The sequence below is a fragment of the Geotrypetes seraphini genome, chromosome 2, assembly GCF_902459505.1.
Source record: "Geotrypetes seraphini chromosome 2, aGeoSer1.1, whole genome shotgun sequence".
Taxonomy (NCBI): Eukaryota; Metazoa; Chordata; class Amphibia; order Gymnophiona; family Dermophiidae; genus Geotrypetes; species Geotrypetes seraphini.
Window position 1 is genome coordinate 490,765,496 of NC_047085.1, and position 16,820 is coordinate 490,782,315.

At 41.4% G+C, this 16,820-nt stretch overlaps 1 protein-coding gene across 7 annotated transcripts in view; it reads left to right on the forward strand.

Moving 5' to 3' along the window:
- The window catches only part of KIF9 (kinesin family member 9), a 252,267-nt gene that overhangs the window by 3,238 nt on the left and 232,209 nt on the right, over positions 1-16,820 (forward strand). For 5 of the 7 annotated variants that reach the window (XM_033931868.1, XM_033931865.1, XM_033931864.1 and 2 more), the window contains exon 2: positions 15,592-15,692. In XM_033931868.1, the coding sequence (XP_033787759.1) occupies positions 15,597-15,692 (96 nt within the window). In that variant the 5' untranslated portion in view covers positions 15,592-15,596. Of the gene's footprint in view, positions 1-15,591; positions 15,693-16,352; positions 16,603-16,820 lie in introns of those variants that run through there. The other 2 variants (XM_033931869.1, XM_033931871.1) reach the window with 1 other exon arrangement.

The following is a 16,820-nucleotide window of genomic DNA, read 5'->3' on the forward strand; positions in this document are numbered from 1 at the left end:
TCTAGATGCATCATCTAGTCTCAAAACTTCACCAGATATTAACTTTACTTCATTCATACAGTTTTGTCTTAGTTGTATTCAATTTTTATAAAGAAAGTGGGAGCCAGAAGGCCTTGATTTTATATACCGCCTATCAAGGTTATCAGAATCAGCGGCAAGCAGCAGATGGCAGGTTCTTTGGGCACCAGCACATCCTGTGGGTTGGTGCTATGGGCAGGTGCCCGATTGCGATGAGGGTTTAGGTTTGGGCAGGGGGGGGCGATGTCTCGCATATTGAGTCAACACTGTTTTGCGAGGCAAGATTTGCGAGAGTGTTTTGCTCGTCTTGCAAAACACTCGCAAACCAAAGTTTGACTGTACTTCAGTACACTGCTTGTCAAGGTAGAAAAAATTTGAAACAATCTTTTAGATGTATTATCAGCCTCCTGAATTTATTTGTTCAAAATATTCCTTAGATTTAATATAATTATCTTATATGATTTAATCATGTCACCAGGCATTGTATTAATATTCACCTTTAGTCTTTCTCTACACCCTTTCCAATCTTCTATATATATAAAATCGGAGGTATGTATGTGTGTATGTATGTGTGTGTGTATGTGCCGCGATCACACAAAAACGGCTTGACCAATTTGAACGAAACTTGGTATGCAGATCCCTCACTACCTGGGATGATATGTTCTGGGGGTCTCGCGGCCCACCTGCACATGTGGGCGGAGCTACAAACAGAAAATCGGATTTCACCCATTCATGTCAATGGAAAAAATGTAAAACGCTGCCATTCTCACAGTAATTCAAAAACGGCTTGACCGATTTGAACAAAACTTGGTATGCAGATCCCTCACTACCTGGGGTGATATGTTCTGGGTGTCTCCCGGCCCCCCTGCACACGTGGGCGGAGCTACAAACAGAAAATCAGATTTCACCCATTCATGTCAATGGAAAAAATGTAAAAAGCTGCCATTCTCACAGTAATTCACAAACGGCTTGACCGATTTGAAAGAAACTTGGTATGCAGATCCCTCACTACCTGGGGTGATATGTTCTGGGGGTCTCGCGGCCCTCCTGCACACGTGGGCGGAGCTACAAACAGAAAATCAGATTTCACCCATTCATGTCAATGGAAAAAATGTAAAAAGCTGCCATTCTCACTGTGACCAATTTGGACGAAACTTGGTATGCAGATCCCTCACTACCTGTGGTGATATGTTCTGGGGGTCTCACGGCCCACCTGCACACGTGGGCGGAGCTACAAACTGAAAATCAGATTTCACCCATTCATGTCAATGGAAAAAATGTAAAAAGCTGCCATTCTCACAGTAATTCAAAAACGGCTTGACCGATTTGAACGAAACTTGGTATGCAGATCCCTCACTACCTGGGGTGATATGTTCTGGGGGTCTCGCGGCCCACAACTCTATGTTGCTTGCTCAAGGGTGGGTTCACCCAAGAATTTATATGTTCTTGCTCCAGGAGGTGAAACTAAAATTGTTGTTTATAATCACGTTTTGCGTTAGTTGTATTGTATTCATTTTGTCAAATATTTCACTTTATAATTTGAATATTGTACTTTTTATTAAGCTGTAAAAAAATACTTTCATTCACCACTATAAAGTATCTTTATTTGAATCCATTTACAGTGTTATTGCTATAATTAAATACCTGTGCAACGCCGGGGCATCAGCTAGTTTCCTATATGTTCTCTTCAACTTGGCTAATTCAAATGTAAACCAAGGATTATTTTTGTTCTTAAATTAAATTTCTTGAAAGGAGCCAACTCATCTAAAACTTGACTTGTATCTAATATCAAATATTCTACTAATCCAGCTGAATTATCTTTATTCTTTAATTTGCCACTTTTTTCCTTCCAAAATAACTCATCATTCACTTTAGCCCTTTCTTTCAACAATCTTCTTAACAGGAGTAGTACGTGATCACTAGTATCAAAAGCAGCAGATATGGTCAAGAAGTCTGAGGATTAAATAGAGGTGCCTGGATCTAACCCAACCAGTAATAGGTCACTAAATACTTTGACAAGGGCTGTTTCTGTACACTGTACAGTAGAGGCCCAGAGTCAGATCTGAGTGGATCAAGAATAGCTTGAGATGAAAGAAAGTCAAGACAATGGTGATGAAAGCATATTCAAGTAGCTTTAATGCAAAAGGGAGGAGTGAGATGAAAGAATAGTTGGAAGGACAGTTAGAGCCCAGTGAATGTATTTTAAGGTCTGAGGGATGCAGCACACTGGAGCAGTGGTAATGAGGGGACATGGTTCAAAGAGAAATGGGAGTCCACCACTACAGGGAATTTAACATAAGAGCATAAGAATAGCCTTACTGGGTCAGACCAATGGTCCATCAAGCCCCAGTAGCCCATTCTTACAGTGGCCAATCCAGGTCACTAGTACCTGGCCAAAACCCAAGGAGTAACAACATTCCATGCTACCGATCCAGGGCAAGTAGTGGCTTCCCCTATGTCTTTCTCAATAACAGACTATGGACTTTTCCTCCAGGAACTTGTCCAAACCTTTCTTAAAACGAGCTACGCTATCCGCTCTTACCACAACCTCTGGCAATGCATTCCAGAGCTTAACTATTCTCTGAGTGATAAAATATTTCCTCCTATTGGTTTTAAAAGTATTTCCCTGTAAGTTCATCGTGTGTTCCCTAGTCTTAGTAATTTTTGACAGAGTGAAAAATCGATCCACTTTTACCTGTTCTACTCCACTCAGGATTTTGTAGATTTCAATCGTATCTCCCCTCAGCCATCTCTTTTCCAAGCTGAAGAACTCTAACCTTTTTAGTTTTTCCTCATATGAGAGGGGTACTTTCTGGGATTTGCTTGTCTCTGCCTCTCATATTCAAAGATGTCAGACTGAAATTGGCAGAATGAGGTGCACATGAATGTGCTGTTCTCCACCAGTTTTGGAGGTGTAGAAACATAGAAACATAGAAGATGACGGCAGAAAAGGGCAATAACCCATCTAGTCTGCCCACTCTAACAACCCCATCCCCTTGAATTTACCCCCCTAGAGATACCACGTGTGTATCCCCTCTACATTTTATTACCTCCCTAGAGATCCCACATGTGTATCCCATTTCCTTTTAAAATCCGGCATGCTGCTGGCCTGAATCACCTGAAGCGGAAGGTCATTCCAACGATCGACCACTCTTTCGGTGAAGAAGAACTTCCTGGTGTCACCATGAAATTTCCCACCCCTGATTTTCAGCGGATGTCCTCTTGTGGCCGAGGGACCTTTAAAAAAGAAGATATCATCCTCCACCTCAATACGGCCGGTGATATATTTAAACGTCTCTATAATGTCTCTCTTCATGTCTTCGCTAATGATCACCCCCAAATCACGTTCTGCCTTGGTCCTAACTAAGGTTTCACCATTAAGTGTATAAGTTTTGCATGGATTCCTGCTGCCGAGGTGCATGACCTTACATTTTCTAGCATTAAAGTTTAGCTGCCAAGTTGAGGACCAGTGTTCCAATAGAAGTAGGTCCTGCGTCATACTATCTGGTAAAGTGTTCTCACTTACAATGTTGCATAGTTTGGCGTCATCAGCAAATAATGTGATTTTACCCTGAAGCCCCTGAGTCAGATCTCCCACAAATATGTTGAAGAGGATTGGGCCCAAGACCGAGTCCTGCGGCACTCCACTGATCACCTCTGACATTTTGGAAGGGGCACCATTCACCACCACTCTCTGAAGTCTACTGTTTAGCCAATCACTGACCCATGTAGTTAATGTCTCTCCCAGTCCCATTGATTTCATCTTGTTCAATAGTCTGCGGTGCGGGACGCTATCAAAAGCTTTACTAAAGTCCAAGTAAATGACGTCTAGGGACTCACCCACATCCAGTTTCCTTGTTATCCAGTCAAAGAAACTAATTAGATTGGATTGGCAGGACTTGCCCTTGGTAAATCCATGTTGGCGGGGATCCCTTAGATTCTTCTCGTCCAGGATCGTATCTAATTTATGCTTAATTAGTGTTTCCATGAGTTTATTCACTATGGATGTGAGACTCACCGGTCTGTAATTCTCAGCCTCCGTCCTGCAGCCCTTTTTGTGGAGTGGGATTACATTGGCTGTTTTCCAGTCCAAGGGGACTCTTCCCGCCCTCAAGGAAAGATTGAAGAGCACAGACAATGGCTCCGCCAGGACATCACACAGCTCTCTAAGCACCCTGGGGTGTAGATTGTCTGGTCCCATGGCTTTGTTCACTTTGAGTCTTGATAGTTCGCAGTAGACACTGCTGGGTGTAATCTCGAAATTCCAGAACGGGTCTTCTGAGCTTTGCCTTGCTTGCAATTGTGAACCGGACCCTGGCGCCTCGCAGGTAAAGACTGAGCAGAAGTATTCGTTTAGTAGTTCAGGTTTCTCGGAATCTGATTCTGCATAAGTCCCGTCTGCTTTCCTAAGGCGTACTATCCCATTTGTGTTTCTTTTCCTATCACTGATGTACCTGAAGAAGGATTTATCCCCTTTCTTAATGTCCTTTGCTAGATTCTCTTCTATTCGAAGCTTGGCCTCTCTGACTGCCGTTTTGACAGCTTTGGACCTGGCCAGATAGTCTTCTTTGACTGCTCCTCTTCCTGATTGTTTGTAGGAAACAAATGCTTTTTTCTTTTTCTTAACGAGGTCCGAGATTTCTGTAGTGAACCACTGGGGTCTGTTATTCCTCCTTCGTTTGCTTACTGTTTTTATATAGCGATTTGTTGCTTCATGTAGGGTAGATTTCAGGTTTGCCCACATAGCCTCTACATTATTGGTTTCGGCATGGTCTTGCAGTGCCCGACGGACGAAGTCTCCCATGCGTTTGAAGTCAGTGCCCCGAAAATTAAGGACCTTTGTTGTTGTGGTCGATCTGGTGAAACCCTTCCGAAGGTTGAACCAAACCATGTTATGGTCGCTGGAGGCCAGCGTATCACCCACTGAAACTTCTGATACGCTGTCTCCGTTGGTGAGTACCAGGTCTAGTAACGCCTGGTCCCTAGTGGGCTCCAATACCAATTGTTTGAGCCGTGCACCCTTTATGGAGGTTAACAACCTTCTGCTGCTGCTAGTTTGTGCGGTAAGTGCATTCCAATCTGCATCGGGCATATTAAAGCCCCCTACCAGTACTGTGTCCCCACACAAGGTGATGTTTTCAATGTCTTCGATTAATTCCATATCCTTGTCTACCTGTTGTCTTGGAGGTCTGTAAATCACACCAAGATACAGGCATTTTTCGTTTCCTCTAGCCAGGTTCACCCAGAGGGATTCCCCGGTATATTTGACATCTGTGATTATGGTAGTTTTGATGTCTTCTCTAGTGTATAGAGCCACCCCTCCTCCTAACTTGCCCTCCCTGTCTCGACGGAGTAAGTTGTAACCCGGTATAACCATATCCCACCCGTGTGAGTCCGTGAACCAAGTTTCGGATATCGCCACTACGTCTAGGTCGGCGTTTATTATTTCTGTCTCTAAATCTAGAATTTTATTGCCCAAACTGTGTGCATTGACATACATAGCTCTTCATACCTTATGTTTGCTAAGTCCCTGTACAGAGTTTCCTGCCTGAGTTAGTATGACCCTTGATGTATTGTTTACAGTGTGTGCACTTACCTCAGACTCAGAGTGGCGACTCACCTCCTCAGGATAGTTACTTACTGCTCCAGAATATAAATGGGTACCCTCCCCCAACTTACCTAGTTTAAAGCCCTTCGAAGTAGGTGGGCTAGTCGACGTCCGAAGACGTTAGAAACATAGAAAGATGATGGCAGAAAAGGGCTATAGCCCATCAAGTCTGCCCACTCTACTGTCCCACCCCATCAAGTCAGAGTGCTGCTCGACCCACGTAGAGATCCCACGTGGATGTCCCATTTATTCTTAAAGTCGAGCACGCTAGTGGCCTTGATCACCTGCACTGGTAGTTTGTTCCAGTGATCCACCACCCTTTCTGTAAAGAAATACTTCCTGGTGTCACCACCAAATCTCCCTCCTCTGAGTTTGAGCGGGTGCCTTCTTGTGACTGAAGGTCCCTTAGGAAAGAATATGTCGTTTTCCACCTCGACACGACCCGTGACGTACTTAAATGTCTCAATCATGTCACCCCTCTCCCTGCGCTCTTCTAGAGAGTAGAGCTGCAACTTGCCCAGTCTTTCCTCGTATGAGAGACCCTTGAGTCCGGAGACCATCCTAGTGGCCATTCGCTGGACTGACTCAGCTCGAAGTACATCTTTACGGTAATGTGGCCTCCAGAATTGCACACAGTACTCCAGATGAGGTCTCACCATGGTTCTGTACAGTGCCATTATGACTTCAGGTTTACGGCTAACGAAGCTTCTATTGATACATCCCATCATCCGCCTTGCCTTGGATGAGGCCTTCTCTACTTGTTTGGCAGCCTTCATGTCTGCACTGATGATTACTCCCAAGTCCCGTTCTTCTGAGGTCGTAGCTAGTGTTTCTCCATTCAAGGTGTATGTTCTGCATGGATTTCTGCTGCCGAGATGCATCACCTTACACTTCTTTGCGTTGAAGCCCAGCTGCCATGTTGAGGACCAGTTTTGCAACTTGATCAGATCCTGCGCCATACCATCCGTGAGATCGCTTTCACCTACTATATTACACAGTTTGGCGTCGTCGGCAAACAGCGCTACTTTTCCCTGAAGCCCTCGGGTCAAGTCCCTTATGAATATGTTAAAAAGGGATGGTCCCAGGACTGAGCCCTGCGGCACTCTGCTAGTCACGTTCTTACCTCTTCTGGTCAGGTGGAGTCCGTCTGGTCCCTGAAGTCCCTGCAGTGCCGCTCCATGGTCCAGAAATCCAAAGTTCATCTCCCTGCACCATCCATGTAGCCACTCGTTAGTCCTCTGGCTACGCTCCTCCCGGGCTCTACCCTTGCCTCTCACCGGGAGGATTGATGAGAAGACCACCTGCGCTCCCAACTGCCTCAGCTTCTCACCCAGGGCTCCAAAGTCTTTGGGTATGGTCTCCGGGTTGTTCATGCAAAACATGATTTGGTGGGCCACAAGGATTGAATACACTTAAGTGTTATGCAACATTAAAAAAAATGTTGAGAAGCATTGTCCCTAGGGCTCTAAAACACAGAGATTTCCCCTAAGGAAAATATCTCCAAATTAGATAATTCTGCATATACCAACAATAACAAACCTCACTACTAAGCCAGGATATGTTGGATATGATCTAAATCTCAAATTTACTGCTAGTATCATGCCTCTCTCAGGAACATGTGAAGATAGCAGCAGCCAAGAACAGTGGTTCACACACTACAATAAAAGTGGAATAACTTAAGTGCACCATTTTTCTTTCCTGCCTGGTGATTGGAGATCGCTGGACTTTTGTACTGTATGCTTTCCTAAGCAATGCTAACATTCCCGAAGAAGGGGGTTGTTCCCCCGAAACGGAAGCCGTTGAATTTATAGCAAGCACGCGTCTTGATGATTGCTACACTCATTACAGCTACAAAAAGATAAGTACAGCATATACTTGCTACGATTAGTTCCAGCTTTATATCTTGATGGACTCTTTCACCCATGGCCCGATATGAACTATGTACGCTGAACTGTGTTTATAGCAGCAGCCAAGTATGAATGTGTTCTTCATATTTTTTGATTTATATGGAGGCACGTTTGTGCACTGTAAATTCACAATGGGGGTGAGACCAGGGATGTTATACCTCCTGAACCTTGATTGGGTATAGTGACAGCTGACGCTCTGGTCTTGTTAGCGTTTAGTTGTGTAAACTAAGGACTCCCCCATCACACTTAATTTATTTCACTTTTATTGTAGTGTGTGAACCATTGTTCTTGGCTGCTGCTATCTTCATTTTATCCTTGAATAATTTTTTGGATTTCTTCTATTGTGACATTCTTCTGAGTGGGTTTTTTTTTCACTTGAAATCTCTCAGGAACATACCTTGATGCCCAAAGGATACATTTACAAGCATCAAAATAGCTACGAAAACTAACGGGACTTGGTTACCTTGTGCTTCTTTGATGTTACAGTTGTAACCATGGCTGCTTCACACAGAAACATAGACTATAACAGCCTCAAGGGCCATAAGTCCCATCTTCTCTCCAGTTTACTTTCTATTACAGTGTCATAAGTACCAGTTAATTTCTGGCTTTCCTTTTACTTACTGTCTAACTGCAGATTCTCTATAGTTATCTCACACTTTTTTAATTCTGTTGCTGATTTGGGGAGTTGTTGTATGAATCGGTTGCCTTTTCTGTGCTTGATTCATGGATCTGACCCTTTCTTATTGAAATTCACTTTGTAGAGGTCAGCATATAAGAGCTGACAGTTTCAGCACTCACTAGGTCTTGCAGATGCTGTGTGTCAGTTTTTTAAGGATTTTTTTTTCCAGAGGGAAACAGGAAGGAAATCTGGGATATTTCAGTGTGAGATCAACCTTTCATGTGAGAAAACCATTGCTTTCGCTGCTTGGTAGGCCCAAGTAGAATTAAACTTTCTGGTGCATTTTATACCCTTAATTTCAGGGAATCAAAAAAAAGATTCTGATCTCAAGTTAATAGTACTTTTCTTTGAAAAATGCAGCAATGGGGGCATATACTCAGGTATTATTCCTTGACTTATTTTAAACAACACACAAATTTATGCTTGATTCTGGCTTTTCAACAGGGAGCCAATAAAATTTCATTAAATATGGGTAGATCCTATCTCCTTTCTTCAAACTATAAATCAGTCTAATAGCTGTATTTTGTAATGTTTGTAATTTACACAATAACATTTTAGAACAACCCAAAAAAGTGATATAACTATAATCCATAATTTGCTAAATCAAAGATTGCACCAATAAACAAAATTTTATCCTAAAATATTGAAACCCATGTTGGTTGTGTGATAATAGATATAAACTCTGATTCCTTTTTTAAAAAAAATAATTTATATGCCTTATAAGGGTAATTTGATAACAGGTGCCATGGGAGTAGGTGCCTACATAGAAGTTATTTTATAAAGACAAATACTGTAGACATCTACTTGTCTTTATAAAAGATTAGTGAATGTGGCAGGCACAATTGTTGATGTAGGCAGCTGTCCAGGCCTACCTCGGTAATGAGACCTCGAACGCTATATACTGGTTTCAATAAGTATATATTTATTTAGCCAATCAATAACAGCTTACAGGAATAAATCATTTAGCATATAGCGTAACAGAAGGTGATCTCTAGGCCTAGAGGTCCTCTGATGTCTGTTCTGCCCTCTCCCTTCTAAAGGCCTGGTTTTTATACATTTCTTAGTGGCCAACACCACGTTGGTCTACATCACATGATACATCCTTATTGGTTATTTACCTATGCACTACTGCCTAGTTACCTTCCTTTATTGGCTGGTTGACCTGCGTCATGTTATATGTTCGCTCTGTTTTCCGTAAGACCTACCTTTTTCCCTGAAATGCCTGTTTCCCCACCATATTAATATTTCCGAGCACAAGCCCCCCTCCCAACTGCAAACATCTCTGATACTTTCTATTAGATGATTTTTCTTATGAATTCTTTCTTCTGAGAATTCTGTCTTCTGACCATGGTCTGCTTATCTCTTTATGGTATCTGGCTGGGTGGGCCTTGGTGTAAAACCACAGCTAGCCCACAGCCTCAGGACCTGTTGCTTTTTCTCTAGTTTTACTTCTACAGTAGCTAATTGAACTCATAAAACAGCGTATTTCTCCATCTTTGCATGCTCTTCAGTCAATGGTGAAATATCTTTCCATAATTAATCTACTGTTTCTATCATCTGCAGAGATAGATAAGGTAGATGTCAGTTGCAGGGGGTGAGGGCAGTTTTTCTGTAAAGAGAAAAGTGATCTTTGCCTTTCTCCCATCCCCCTTCACCTGGCTTGCTAATGTCAGGACTTACAGGGATGTATCCCACTTCACCTGGCTTGCTAATGTCAGGACTTACAGGGATCAGAGCTTCCATGCTTTATCCTTCTCCTTCTCTCATTGTTTATACCTGCTCGAGAGCTAGTGTAAAGGAAGATGCATACTTTACACACACAAAAGGTGTGGGGCTCTGTTAAATGCCGCAGATCGTTTTTGCTTTTATGGGACCCTTATTTGCGCTCTTTGTCTCCTAGGGGACGCAGTCTTATACTCAACACCCTTGCTTAATGGTTACTTGCATTTAGGTTTGTTCTGGATCTCCATATCTCTGTGCTCTGGGGGAGAAGGGGGATGGGGGGGATGTTTTTTGGCAGGGATGCCCAGACTTGCAGTGTGCCCTAGGGTCATCTGAGTCCACACCCTGTGGGGAACCTGATTCTTTTTCTTTTCCTTTTATATTAGGACTGGCTTGACTGGTCCTGTCTTGGGCTTTCCCTGCTTCGGGGGTCCCTGGACTCCCGTGTGTCCTCGTGACAGCTTTGTTAACCCCCCTTAATACTAGGCGGGGGGACTGGGGGGTATGGGGGGCTCTTTGGGAAATGTGGGTGGATATAACTTTGTATTGTTTTGCCTTGTTCTTGCGGATTTCCCACCACTGTTTGTTGTATTTGATATTTTGTTGTTTTCTTATGATACCATCTTTTTTCAGTCAATAAAAATTGTTTGCAATCTAAAACAAATGTCCCCCAATGAAAAACAACATCAAATAGCCATTAACAGGTTTATTCCAATCTTTAACTGGTCATAGTTCAGGATAGCCAATTTCTCCAAAACACACAAAAACCATTTTCTCTTTGTCCCAAAAGAAATCCAAAACCCTTTTATTTGAACCTGGGCTTGAAGGCTCAAGCAGGTAAGTCCTCTTCACTAGGGCAAAAAAACATGTTTTCCATAAACAAAAACTCTTCACAAAGGGAAGGGAACCAAAAATACCACACAAAAAGGAAGACTTCCATTGCTTTAGGCACGTGTTTCAAGTGCTGTCTGCATTGCAGGTGGATGTGAGCTCCAGCTGAGCCCAGAGTTGAAGAAACCCCAGAACCTGTTCAATTCTTTGCTTAGAAAGCAAAACCCACTGAGTTATAACTCCTGCTCTGGTAATCAAAATACAGGTTCTTTCCCCCAAAATTAGTTCTCCAAACTATAGCAGTTATAACACTCCCACAGACATGTGGTGGAAAAGTTCATTCTTGGTAAGTGCACTGGGGCAATGAGGAACCCTGTGAAACACCACACGGATTGTTCCAGATTTCAGAAAGGACACCCTTGAAATACACTTTATATGTGCGGAGTTAACTAAATTGAAGGCACTACTTAGGTCAAACTGCAGAAGCAGTGCTTCCATTCCACCTACTAAACAGAGCATACAAATAGTTCAAAAGTGAAATAATTAGTGTTTCAGTACTTTGGGAAGGTCGAAATCATTAAAACAATAGCCAAACACTGCAAACATGAGCATACTTTGCTTCACAGTTCCCCAGTCCTTTTAACTCAGCTCTCCTGGGCATTTCCCTGCTGGCTGGTTCTCAGCACTACTTGATAACACACATTAACAGGCAAAAAGAAAAAAAAACAAACAATGCTGAAAACACAGTTCAACAGTTCATTCCTTTTTTATAAAGCTGTTAACTCTACTGAGCCACAGCTCAGAAATAAATATAGTTTTTCAGAGAAAAAAGCAAAAATAATCTTCTCTTTCTCTCTCTCTCTCTCTCTCTCTTAATTGGAGGTAAATGCCTTTTTAAGCACAGCAAAAAAATAATTCTCCACACAAACAATTAAGGTTTATACTTTCTCACTATCATGGACTCACCTCCATGAACTCCCATCTAGTGTCAAATTTCATTCCACTCTTCAATTTGAGGGAGAAGCAAAAAAAAAAGAACTTGGTTTTATCCAAGTTGAGTTTTAACTTGAAGTCTCTCATCCAGTTATTCATAATGCATATAATCTCTTGAATGGCATTAAGAGAAACACTAAGATTTGAGGTAACAGGAATTACAATCGTGATATCATCTGCATAGCTAAAGATCTTCATTGAAAGCTGCTAGTTTCTCACCCAGAGATGCCAAATATATTAAAAAAAGCACTGGGGGCAATGAGGAACCCTGTGAAACACCACACGGATTGTTCCAGATTTCAGAAAGGACACCCTTGAAATACACTTGATATGTGCGGAGTTAACAAAATTGAGGGCACTACATAGGTCAAACTGCAGAAGCAGTGCTTCCATTCCACCTACTAAACAGAGCATACAAATAGTTCAAAAGTGAAATAATTAGTGTTTCAGTACTTTGGGAAGGTCGAAATCCCGATTGAGATGAATGTAAAAAAGGAAATTGATCTTAATAATCCAACAATTGTTGATAAACAATTCCTTCTATTAACTTCACAAATAAAGGTATGGAAGCAACAGATCTATAGTTATTGACCTCAGCAATTGATTTTCGGGATTTTTGACAAGTGATGTAATTATTATATGTTCTTTCCCCTTTCAGCATATAAATCAACCATTTAAAAATATCTTTCTGAAAAGTAAGACTTGAGGCCTTCATAATAGTTGGCGAACAAGAGTCTAATAGGCAGGATGAGTTAGAATATTTTAAGTATAAGTTTTTAAACAGTCCAATTCGGTGGCTCAAATGAGTGCCAGCTCAAGTCTACCAAACATGCACCTGAAAACACATTTCAAGTCAAAACTTCCATATCAGATGTGGAAAGACATGACTGTCAGTGAATTTTTATTTTTCTCTCAAAATAAAAGGCAATCTCTAGAGATGACGGAGCCTTATCTTGGGGAGCGATTGTTAAGCTAGAAGCATCCAAAATAAATGATACTATTCTAAATGTTAAGCCAGAAGCATCCAAAATAAATGATACTATTCTAAAAAGTTCTTTAGTGTTTAACTTAATTGAACCTTCTTTTGCTGAATAAAATTGCCTATGTTTTTCCTTTAGGTTCCTCTTATATTCCTTTACTCCCTTATGCCAAGTTAATCTGGCCTCATCTGATTTAGTTTTTAACCAAAGTCACTTGCTCCATCTCAGAAGTCGTTTCTGTGTCAAAAGTTCTAAATCAAATCATGGTTGTGTTTTTCTTTTTCGTTTATTAATATGGTGTTTAGGGGCTAAAACATCCAAGATAGAAGAGCTAGATTTATCCCATTAGTACAGGAAATTTCCTGGAAGATGTTGCTGATAATTTAGTTCATAATAACTCCAGAATTCTACCAGGTTAATAAATCCTCTTGAAGAGGCGGGCCCTACCAGCAGGAGGGAGTGGGCATCCCTCTTGCTGGATTTCTACAACAAGGTATGAGTTGGGGGTTGGCGGGGTGCTTGAGCTGGAGGGGTTCAGACCTAACTCCCTCCAGCTCACCAGACCACCAGGGCCGCCTTCTGGGGACTTGAGATGGTGGGAGGAGTCAGAAGAGGAAGCCTTGATGTCGGGGGGTGGGGGTCCAAGTTTTGGGCAGTCAGGGGTGTGGGGGTGGTCTGGGTGGCCGAGGTAGGAGGGAGTATCTCTACTACTGATTTTTTTAAGTTGTTGGGGAATGGCGCCATTATTGGGGGGGGGGGGTCAATTTGTGTGTGTGTGTGTGTGGGGGGTCTGGGTGGCTAAGGCAGGAGGGATTGGGCATCTCTCCTACCAATTTTTTTAAAGTTTGGGAGGCCATCGGGGAGGGGGGGAGGCCCATAAAAAACAAACCTACTCTTCCTTTCTGCCCCGAACAACTGAGAAGGAAGAGGCTGCTTCAGAGCTACCCCTGCTCAGCTGTTCATGGTTTGCCCTGCCGGCTCTGCGAATGTGTGAAAGTCGCTTTTCCAACAACTGATGGGTAGGATTACAGGCTGACTTCCACAAAACTAATTTGCATGCAAAGTCAGTTGAACATCGATCACTGTTTTAAAATCAGACAATTTGTCGGCCTTAAAGTGACCCACTGGACTTTAGTGATGATTTTAGTGCATCCGGGCCTGAAACTGCTGTATGTGAGTAAACAAACGCTTAGGAGAATTAAACCTAATTGGCCTTTGGAAGTTACTGTACTTCATTGATTTCTGCCTGCTAGCTGAGCTGCAAATAACTTCATAGGGAAGGGCAGTTGGAGCTGATACATGCATTCACCTCAGATTATAATTCTTGAAATTCTTTACATTGCTCCTCTTGATTAATGGCATTGGTGAATTTCTGCAGAAGACACAAAGGACATTATTTTAGAAGCTCTGTTTATGATTTCCTTGTGTAAGTATTGGCGCATATACAGGAATATCAAATACACATGAAACCTAATTTTAGAAAGCCTGTGGGGCAGAGTGGAACCAAATTCTACATATGCATGCCCCATATGCATGTGGATGTCCTGATATTTGCAGGTCATGATTTGCAATTGCCCATTTGCACATATATGTTTTTAACAAGTGCTTATTTTGGCCATCCTTTCATATGAGATATTGAAGGAACTTTCCTCTTAATCCTCTGTTGCTTATTTCATTTCCAAAATTAAAACAAATTAGTCACCTTGTACATATGGTTGCAGCACATTTACATGTACGTTTGCAAGCTGGCAGGTTTAAACATGTAACTTACATGTGTTATTTTCATTTTGCTCTGTATCTTTATGAAATGGCTGCTCCCATTGCATGTACAAGCAAATACATGTATACTCTTACATATGTTTTAGAAAAGGCTCTACTTTAGTGAGTCATTTTCTAAAATACTACCAGAACTGTATACTTCTTCTTCTGGATCTGTCACTTCTGATTTCTATGTTCTATCTCAAATGGGTCTAAAAGGTTAAACTTTCTTAGAAGATGCCTCCATTTTTGTCAAAGGAGATGAATGGTGCACAGCTTTAAATAGAGTGAGGTATGGTGGGGTGCCAGGAAGAAGAGATTTAAAAAAAGAGTACAATGCAAACTTTGTGTTTTTTTAAAAATAAATCTTTATTCATTTTTTACATCTTACAAGTGTATCAATAATTGACAATCGAGATTAAATGCATCACTTGAATTTCTATCATATTTAACATTAATATATAAAATTTAACCCCTTCCCTCCCACCCCTATCATAACATATGCAATCAAATATATCCTATAAAAATATTCTTTTCTACTGATCCAAACATTTAATAAAATTCAGAATTCCCCCTCCCAACCTTCACTTTTATTATACTTATAATGGAAAAATGGTATCTATTCATTACAATAATTTGTCAATGGCCCCCATATCTCTTTAAATTTTTTATAATTCCCTTTTTGTCTAGATGTGACACAACGAGTTCCACCAAAAACTGTAATTAAGTCTGCTCCAATTTTTCTAATTATTTGTGATATGTTGTATGGCGACTCCTGTCATAATCAATAAAAGCTTATTATTATTTGATGAAATTTGGCTCTTTGTTCTCATTGACATCCCAAATAAGATCGTATCGTACGATAAAGCCACGGGATTCTCCAATAAACAATTTATTTGGGTCCAAATTGATTTCCAAAAGGTAAAAATAAAGGGACAATAGTATAACAAGTGGTCTAGTGTCCCAATCTCAAGATTACAATGCCAGCATCTATTAGACTTAGAGCAAGCTTTTATAGTTTTATACATTTGTTAAATTAATCAAAATCAGGAAAGTCGATGCAATATTAAATCTTCTCTTCTCTTACTTTTGTAGTTAGAATGGGTTCCAGAGGCAACAGTGTCTGTGTTTATGTGCGAGTGAGACCAACAGATAAGTTTGCTCAAGATATTATCCAAGTTGGAAAAGACAATAAGGTAAAGTATCAAGAGAATAAAAAATAAAGGTCACGATCATTCAAAGGCATTGATCTCAATAACAGCAGTCATTGATCTAGATAAATGCCTTAGGCACCACTATATGTTGTTATTTAGTGACACTGTCTGGATAGTGCCAGGGCAGTGCTGAAAACATCTGGAGAGCAGCGATAGTCAGACTACTATCCAGGTAACTGCCTTCACTTTATCTGGATAGTTAAGCAAATAGAGGACTCAATATCGCTGCTATTCATGTTGCTCTGGTTCTGATCACTTTATATGAATATCCAGAGACTGGTGCTGAGCATATGTGTTTTATTTAACCACTCTGGCTGGTATTTAAAAACAACACTAATAGCAACTGAACATTAACCTGACACTTTTCTTGTTTTGGCTTATCTTTCATGTTTTGGGCTATAAAAGAATGCATTTGTGAATCTATAAAAAATACTGTGGGGTAATCCTATAAAATAGGTTCTTGTACAATCCCTCTGTAGTCTGGACAGTAGGGTGTTGTATTCATGCAGCTGAAATCTGTAGGAATCTCAAATAACAAAATCTAGCCCCTCCTCCTGAGCCCATCTCCAGTGACATGCTTCCTGAAGTCCAGTTTTGTTTCCTACAGCTGAACTGTAGGAGCTCTTCTCTTCTGCTCGTATTTTCTTTTCTGAAATTTTAGTGTGTTAATTTAATATTTGACGTGGGTCTTGCCCTGGTGCTGCGGATTCATCCTACGGGGACATCCTTTTGGCGGGAGATTTCAGATTTTTCTGAAAAAGTCTGCATCTGGGGGGTTACCTGGCACTGTAGTAAGCACCTCGGACAGCCTGCACGTCAGATCGGAGCTCCGGGTTTGGGAGCTAGCTTACCCCGGGTTCGACTTTAAATCCGATTTTGTCAGCTTCCTGAGGTACTGATCTCCTTGCATGCTTGTTTAAGCTTGCCTGCCATTCTTTCTATTGCAGCACAGAGCCCTGTGAGTAGCTATATGCATGATGATTTGGCAATTTTGGGGGGTCTTAAAAAGGGGGTTTTTGGTGGTTTCCCTGCATGCCCTAACCCCCCCAACATTCGCATTTCCTGCAACAAAATCGCTGTTTTCATGGGTTCCCTATGTTTTTAGCAATT